Below are 9,063 nucleotides of genomic sequence, written 5' to 3'. Positions count from 1 at the left end.
CAGTCTTAATGCATATAAAACATACCGGCGTTGCTGCAACGTATAATTTTAATGTGATTTGTTTAATAAAAATACAGGCTGAGCCAAACCACAGTCTGTCACAGTAGTTGACTTTTTTTTTTCATAGCAGGATGGTCTGACCTGTTCTGCCTCGAGCTAGAACAGAGGCAGACTAATTTCCTGCAACAATAATAGCAGCAAAATGACTTCACCATGATCACACTTGTAAGTCCTGCCAGATTACTGTCTCTCCTGTGGAGACTGACTCTCTGTAGGAAGCCGGATTCAGAGTTATGAATAAATACAGGCATTTCTGGGGGGGGTTTTCTTACCTTCGTTTCAGCTGGCATCGGAGAGGATGATTTGAACGATGCGTTTTGGTCCTGCGACGAGGAAATGAAGCCCGAGTCGTGGGAGGAGATGCTAGAGAGCCGAGCTGGGGCCTGCTGGGGTAACGTGGAGCTGCGGTAGCGATGGCGGGGGTGATGGTTGTGAAAGACGTGGTGTGAGGAAGAGGAGGAAGAAGAGGAGGAAGGAGAATGAGAGTGAGAGCCACTGGATCCTCGGGAGTCACTACTGTTAACGCTGTTCAGACTACTGTGAAAGGGCAAGGAGCGAGAGATGAAGGACCACAGGGAGAAGTTTGGCCGGGGGGAGGGGGCAGGTCAAGAGAATCAACTCCACCAGAAGTTAGAGATTTAAGAGATTAAAAAGGTAAAACAGGGAGGATATAAAAAAGCAGGAGGATTGGGGGGTGGGGGGGTATGGGGACATGGAGGAGACAGGGTGGAAACAATTAACACAGCACACTGAGACGCAACGAGCAGTGACTGGAGCCCATCCCATCAAACCAAAATAAGAAGGCATAAAGTCACACTGCAAATAAAAGCAGGCAGGAAATGACTCTGAGTTCACACAAAATACTAATCAAATGCAAAAACATCATCGACACAGGGTCCAGTTAGTCATAAAATACATACAGTATATACTTAGAACAAAAGGTAAGGACATTTGTGCTTGGTAGATTATTTCTTTGTTGTAACAATGCTTCGTGGAAATAAATCTTTAACTGATGGAAAGCCTGTTTCCCCTTTAAATGGTACCACATTTGTTAGGAACAGGCATTTGTGGGATGAGCAGTAGAGCTGAGTATGTGGGTTGTTCACATGAAAAATTTACCAAATCTTCTCTGCCAAACAGCTTATTTTGTTGATATTGACTCTTTTTTTGAGCTTCTGGTGCTCCCAGATGCCAATCGGGTGCTGATATAAGTTTTACTGCCAAGAAGCATTTGTTAGATTTGAAAAAAGTGCCACTGATGAAGCACAGTAGTAAACATTTCCTTCACYTCACTTTCCTGAAAAATTCGGCTGGCATTCAGTTCAATTTATTTCACCTCAACACAATAAATACGTTTGTTTTCTCAGTTTAAATACCAATTTCAATCAACTACTGGTTTAAAATGATTAGAAAATCACTTTRTTTTCGTTCTCAATGTACATTCAACACACAAGCTGAGTTTGGAAATGAGGTTGAAACAGATTATACCTTTCAGTGATTCATAAATCTCACAAGTTGTTTTTTTAAGACCAACACGACAGCACGTGTAATTTAAGGGTTAGATTTAACCATTACCCAGAACCCAAGTACAGATTTGTATAGGACAGATGCAAAGCAATAACACAATCTAGACATTAAAGTTCTGATTTAAACTAAAGCAATTCTGCAAAAGTTACAGAAAGACACTTAAAGCAGGGATGACAAAGTGAAGAGGACATAGTCTGAACAGCTAATAATCATTGGTATTTACAACATTCTTTTAGATCAATCCAGAGGAAGTTTTTGGTACTAAATGATTAGAGTAAAAATCAAAGATAAGCCCACTATCCCGACTTCTAATGACCACTAGGTGGCAGACATAGTTTAGGTCAAACAGGTAAAGATTTGTACACCATGTTAAAGATTAATAGATTTGATTGAACAAAACAAATTTGAAATAGTAAATCAGTAAATACAGTAAAATGTATTTCACAGTAAAAAAAATACATTAGTGCAAATAGCCCCTCTTTGTTCTTGAATTTCTTATTTCACTTTTAATTAGTTTTAACTTGGGTTGCATTGTTTTAGAGTGCAGACAGTACAAGCAAGCTTCAGCCAAAGGTTATCCTTTGCTTATTCAAAAACATAAAGTTGGACTTACCTGCACATGCTGGACTTCCTGGACATGGTGGTACTTGGGGATGAGGGTGGTGTTTGATACGACCAACCATAATCCGAACCCTTTAGGTCCAAAATCACCTGAGGAGGAGGAAATCAAAATGTTTATTAGTAAAAACATTCATATTTTAGAGAGATTTTTCAATAAAGCCCCAGAATAAAAGGTTAAAGGTTTGTTATCTGAAGGTCTCRTTTGGGATGTTTATCCTCACTTGTTCACTAGCAGGTGGAAGCTTGTGGGGGTCAGAGGTCAGGGTTTTGAGGTCCTCAGAGATGGTTTGGAGATGGGTAACTTCTGAAAGCATGGAAATCTCCTCATCCTACAAAAATWAAAGTGATGGAGAGMAAATATGTTGACATAATAGCAAATCATTATTTGAATGGTRTTATGTGGCCAATTTGAAAGTTAAGGAAACGGTAAAAGAAGGCAAACCATTTAAATGGAAAGCAACAAAAGGGCACTGGAACATTTTTTTTCCTGATGCACTCACCACTACAGGCTGCAGCATGGCTACAAAACAGCAAAACCTCTGCCTCTCCTCGATGAGGGCCTTCCTCAAGGCTTGTTTCTCTGTTTCCTCCAGGAGAATGAATTTATCACTGACATCCTGCATTGCACTGTCCAACTGAGGCTGAAAATCACCCCGGCCTGTCAAACAAGACAGACACACACAAAAAAGACTTGTCATTATGGGTAAGCAAAGACTTTAGTTAGCTATTTGAAAAATCTAGACAACTTTTGGWCTTGTTTTCTATTTACAGAAACACATTTTAAGATAGAAAACCATGAATGAAGAAAATGCGATCATGTGTTGATGAATGAATATTTGGTGCCAGACTCTGGAGTGACTCTGCTCTCATAAATGTTACCATTTGCATGTCTCTATTGCTTTAGCTATCGCCTCAACATGAAGAGACTCTGTTGCCATCCAAGCGTTTCCTGKATTTTGTTCAAGAGGGGCATAAAGGTTATCGACTTCAGGCTAATCTGTCAATCTTTCCCWCTCTCTGTCAAARACAYAAATTCCTGAGCGCACACAGAMGCTTCAAACACTGGGTGTGTGTCTCAGCGTTTATAAAGACAAGGATGCAAAGCACCTACAAGGCCATCTGTTTTCATAGGGTCTGTATMTTTATATGTTAATCCTGAGTAGGACATTTASAGTTTCAAGGTTACTTCTTCCTCAGCACTGTGTGGCTAAACAGAAACTTGTTTGTCTTTGTGTCTATGGTGTATAATGATGTGATTGTGATGCTGTAATTCTGAGTGTTTTATGTGCTGCAGAACAGGAACCTGCTGTAAAACAGCAATTATGCTGAGTCAGGCTTGATTTTTAATAATCTTTTCCTGTTAAATAATAAATCAAWTCAAATCAAACATGTGTGTTTGCATGCATTGTGTGTGCATGTGTGTRTTTGATTAAAAGAGAGGATGCCCCGAAGACAAATCAAGACCTCTTGWGTTTTCGAAGGAGACAGGAAGGCTGGTGACTGTCTCTGACTGTATGATATAAAGTGGGCCTCTAAAGCGTTATCTAACCATTAAGGCTGCAGTTACAAACTGTACACAGAGTTTAAGGTTGAGACAACAAAACCCCATGGCCTCTGTCCAGTGTTGTGTCTGAACAAAGATAATAAACTGGTAATAAACCCCTGTTGTTGTAAGGCTCGATATATTACAAATCAGTGGTAAATAAACAAAGGAAGTAAAATTATTATGAGCTACACAGYAAATCGGCACAGCCTGTTCTATAGATTACAGAACATAAACAAGGAGGTCATCTTTCCAGTTTATTATTGCCCCATCTATTAGCTAGACCAAAATAAAACTGTAATTTCCAAAGGTTCGCATTACACAGAGCAATTCTGTATTCTAAAACTTGAAATTAAAAAATGAGTTAGTTTAACTCTGAAGACATTACTAAASCAAATCAATGTTGAARAAATAGGGAATGATTTGSCAAACGTACAGTAATCATTCTGACAGAATCAGTAATGYTGAACCAGGAGGAAGAACTGTAGAAAACTAGAAACATTTATCAAGTGAAATAACCGACAGTTAAAACAACAGTAAACAAGTTAAAGACCCTTCATGCACTGACAACACAAATTCTCTGAGGTAAAGCAGTCTCAGCTGTAAAGTTTTGGCAATATTAAAGCTGCAACACAAACTCCAGGTTTGTCTGGCCTCGAATCACAAAAGCAGCTTYTCTAGCCTCAAAGCCAAGGATGCTGTGGTTGAAATCTGGTTTCTCAACAAAACCAAAGTGGTTTTGGAAAGGCACCACTGTAAGCTGAGGTGCTTCCACTGAAACAGAAAGACAAACATTTTCTTTGTTGCCATTTTTATAGTCTGTGRACAGTTTGAGAAATGCTTCAAACTGYATTTATGAACCTTAAAACACGTCGGAAGTTTTAATCTGCTCTGCATGTGCAAGTCCACAGATTCAGATTATAACAAATAAAGTRAATTACTGTTTTGTGGCTTAGCCAGATTTCTGGTTTCCGTGCAATAAACATGTGCATCTGTGCAACTATACAAACAAACGTTACTGCTACTTTTTTTTAGTTTTTTTTGCTTTCAAGTCAGAACATTAAGACTTATCGAAGATCCGTGCTCACTGACCGTTCTGTGAGCTCTGCTGTTTTACACAAAGTTCAAAAAGAAAAGCACAAAAACAACCACAACTTTGGAGACTKGCCTTTTTCCTGTATTCTACAGTAGTTMTAAGTTATTTTACAAAACGGTGGTAKAAAAGGCCCTSATTTTGTTCACATTCATGTACATGTGCACACATTAATGGTCCCAACTGCTCCCAGCTTTCACATGGCCGATGATTAAATTAGGCTGTAATTTCAGACTGTTTGTAAGTGCTGCTGGTGTTTCAGGTCAGAAAAACGCCCCCGTGAGACACATAACAAACATCAGATCTTAAATAATTATCAGAAGCAGACAGATGGCATGTGTGTGTGTGTGTGTGTGTGTGTGCGCGCACTCAAAACAAAACTATTCTCCTTCAAATGAATCTACAGTTTGTATTTGAGTCAAACATTTGTGTGCAAACAGCAAGGTGCAGTTCGGTGAAGCCATTTGAACTTTCTTGTCTAAAAGACACATTTGTCAAATATTTAAAAAAACATATAATTAATGAGACAGCTGGATAATGATTTTTATACATTTTAATGGTTAGAATTCTTAAGTCAAAAGACTTCTGTTTTAAAATTGTGTGTAATTTTTATGTTCTTCCTATCTTGTGTGTATTTAATTTCTCCCAACCCCCTTTTTTTGTTATTWATGTATGTATGTATGTATGTATGTATGTATGTATGTATGTATGTATGTACACATGGACGTACGTACAGAAAATTATTTTATTTTCTTCTCAGCAGCAGGACATAAGACTCTTTAACTGAGAGTTATAATTCTGGGGTGAAACCAAACGATTCCTACAGTTAAGAGTAACTTTACCCACAGATCTGAAAAGGGGCAGGTGAGATGGCAACGTGTGCACTGATAGAGCTCGAGCTGTTGGTTCCAGTGACGCCCAAAGCCTTAGGTCAATGYCTTAGGTCTCTCAGTGGTAATATAATGCTACTTAGAATAGAAAGAATGTAGTCTGGTGGTGCCTTTACGTCTATCAAAAGCTTAAATCCAAGCTCTTGACAGCRGTAAAGCTCTAACACCAACTTGGACATACTAAGTCAACAGTCATTAAAAACTAACAAAATCCTATGAGATTTTATTAGCATTTTTTCTACAAATCCCACTGATTTGCTTCAGTCAAGAGCAAAGGCTTGAACGAGGCAAGTTATCTTTAAATAAAAAGTTGTGAATTTATTAGTTTATTTATTCCTATAACAAATTACTACAAGGCTCTGGATCACCTGATATATTAATTCCTATAAATTTGTTAAATATGTCAATATTTACACCAGGGCTGATGCATCTCTTCTAAGAGTGCTATGAATGAGTTTGTAGCTCAGGAAACACAAACAAAAAAGAGCATGAGATGGCATAAAAGAAAACAATAAGAATAGGTGGAACAGGTTAAAGACTATGAACCTGTAAACACAGTTGTTGTACCCTAAATATAAACCTAAAGACAAAAACATGCACTACACAGAACATAAAGATCTGTTAAACATGTGACAACTAAACAGTCTCACCATGCCTATAGAAGAAAACAGAGCATGCATTATGACACGAGTCTACACATTTACGTATCTATTATCTGAATGAGACTAAAGACCATATTTTTTATTCCACAATGCAACCAAGATACTTGATCACTGTGGTATAACAACAATGTGGACAGTACCTGTTTGATAAACTGACTTACCCAGATTATCAGCTGCAGTGCAGCATAAAATGAAGGATTGGTATCAGAACCACAGGGAGACAAGGAGAGGAAAAGAGTCACGTCAACTAATGACAACCAGCACCAAACACAAATAAATCACACAAATGTGCAGCTTTGATGTGTTTCTAAAAACCTGATTAAACATCCAGACATACAAAATAAATAGGACCAAAAATAATGTAAAGCTGAAACAACTCCCTGTTTTTATTCTAATTCCTTGCAGAAAAGCCTGCTTAAAAATTAGTCATGTCACACGCTACATTCAGCAACAATTATGTGTGTATGTTGTATTATTACCTTGTTAGGTGAATGTGTATGCAAAACCTGAGAAAAGAGAGCTGCAAAAGGACCGAGCCTCTGCCCTTCCAGAGTGTTTACCAAGTAAGGTAATGTTTAGCCTTCACAGATCTACACAACTTCATCAGTGGGAGCAAAATTCTTTCAGACACACAGTCCAACGGAAAACTCAAAACTCTTCCTCAAGGCTCGTTTCTTCGTTAGTACTCTTCTAGATGTGTCAACCTTTGTATTTAATCATAACTGTTAAAATCATTTGAACAAATACGTTTGATTGAGTAAAACATAAACAAACTGCTGAGGAGCAGATTTAACAGGCAACTAAAAGCAGCTGGAGTTCGGCATCAGCAGATGAGCCATTACTTTTTCTTTCCGACCTCATATAAACTACTTCACAACAGCTACCAGACAAAATATTTAAAGAAGACAACGTCACCAAGAAGTCAACGGAAAAACACGTGTCTTAGATCTGTCTGAGGATTAAAAAAAAAAAAAAACACCAGCTCATTGTCAGAAAGGAAGCATCGAAACAAAACTGGTCATCATATTTGAGCTGCAATAATATTAAAGTGGCATGCATTCAGACTAATGAAAAACATTTAAGCTTTCAGTTTTATAAGAAATTAACTTGAGCACGACAGGTACAGGTCCACCTGAGAGATTTCAACAAGGCTGTTAAACGAGTCATTTTCATAGATACAGTAGCTAGTTTTATGTCTGAATAATTAAGATAAGTTATTGAATGAAGTAGAATGGAGTTCTATCATTTTATTTACTTACTATTCAAATTTTTACTTTACTACAGATAAAATAACATTTTTTTAAATTTAAGGTGAACCATCAGTTAAATACAGATGCACTTTTTTTTACCTTTCTTGGCTTTTTTCTGAAGTTTCAGTGTGTCTGAAGACTTCTTCTTGATTTCCTGTCGAGCTCTTTTGTACTCTGGAGACAAAAGACCAGAGAACAAAAGGTCAACTAATAAAAACTGTAGGATTAAAAATAGTGGATCACAGAAACAAACAAAAACATATATAAAAAACAAAAATAGGATGTCTGTGGAAGAGTGGTTTGGGTAGTCATCCTGTAACCGGAGGGTTTCAATCCCTCATTCCAGCCGTCTCAGTCGTTGTGTCCTCGGGCAAGACACTTCACCCGTCTTGTCTGCTGGTGGTGGTCAGAGGGTCCGGTGGCACCGGTGCATGGCTGCCTCACCTCTGTCAGTGTGCCCCAGGGCAGCTGTGGCTACACTGTAGCTCACCATCATCAGTGTGTGAATGTGTTTGTGTGATATAGTGTAAAGCACACTGGGGTCCACAGGAACACGATGTTCAAACCATGTGCCGAAAATAAGTACCTATTTTATCCTAATTTTACGTAATATAATTGTGTAATTACACTAGTTTTCGTACCTTTTGCGTGGTCCTTGTCTAACGTGTTGACACCTCTCTTCCACTCCTCCATCTGTTCCTGCAGAGGGCTGATCAGACCCTCCAGGAAGCACCTGCACAAACAACAGGTTCGTCACTTCTAATCCGAGGTCAGTCCCAATTTCAATTTTGCATTTGAACACATTTTTTTTGTTAGGATTATCAGTTCAGAATGAACTAACTGATTGTCCAATTGAAACAGTAAAAATCTACTAAAAGAAAAACAGTGCAAGAAAGAACAACCGTTTTACCACATAGTACAGGGCTGTATTTTGTCATCTAATTAAAGAAAGTGGCAGACTGCCAGACGCACAGCACTTACAAAACACCAAGAGTAGTTTGTCTGCATGGTATATAATCTTGTGTCAATGATTAACAGACAGACACGCAGGAAGAAAAACACAGACTGTGAGAAAAGGACCCGCAAGTGTCTCTGTGCGTCAAAGGAGGAAGTACGAAGCCTGTGCAGTTATGTCTGCCAATCATTAGACGAGTATGTAACGTCTTCCGAGACACATTGGCGACTGAGTTACAATGTGCAATGGAGTGGACAGCTGCGGTGTAAGTGCATAAAAAACTAAAATTAGACTTCTCCCGCTTGCAGACATCTCCACAGCAGTGTGTGTCAGTGGGTGGTTGTTGATCACAGCCCCCCAAGTGTCCGGCCCCTGCTATGGAGAGCCAGAAGGAATCTCGACAGAAATGCCAGCTAAAATTAAAGAGCCTCTTGTCTAGAATGCGTCTGTGTGAGTGTGTAT

The 9,063-nt window shown here is 38.6% G+C and overlaps 1 protein-coding gene across 1 annotated transcript in view; it reads right to left on the bottom strand.

The window, feature by feature from the left end:
* LOC106531365 (metastasis suppressor protein 1) overlaps positions 1–9,063 on the bottom strand; it is a gene marked incomplete at both ends in the record, with an annotated part of 33,054 nt that overhangs the window by 1,933 nt on the left and 22,058 nt on the right. Inside the window, 7 exon segments of the mRNA XM_014027213.1 lie at positions 333–597; positions 2,201–2,298; positions 2,430–2,537; positions 2,709–2,866; positions 6,558–6,569; positions 7,746–7,820; positions 8,288–8,379. Of these exon segments, the coding sequence (XP_013882667.1) occupies positions 333–597; positions 2,201–2,298; positions 2,430–2,537; positions 2,709–2,866; positions 6,558–6,569; positions 7,746–7,820; positions 8,288–8,379 (808 nt within the window).

Source organism: Austrofundulus limnaeus, unplaced genomic scaffold, assembly GCF_001266775.1.
Source record: "Austrofundulus limnaeus strain Quisiro unplaced genomic scaffold, Austrofundulus_limnaeus-1.0 Scaffold623, whole genome shotgun sequence".
Classification (NCBI taxonomy): Eukaryota; Metazoa; Chordata; class Actinopteri; order Cyprinodontiformes; family Rivulidae; genus Austrofundulus; species Austrofundulus limnaeus.
This window is presented reverse-complemented; position numbering and strand designations above follow the sequence as displayed.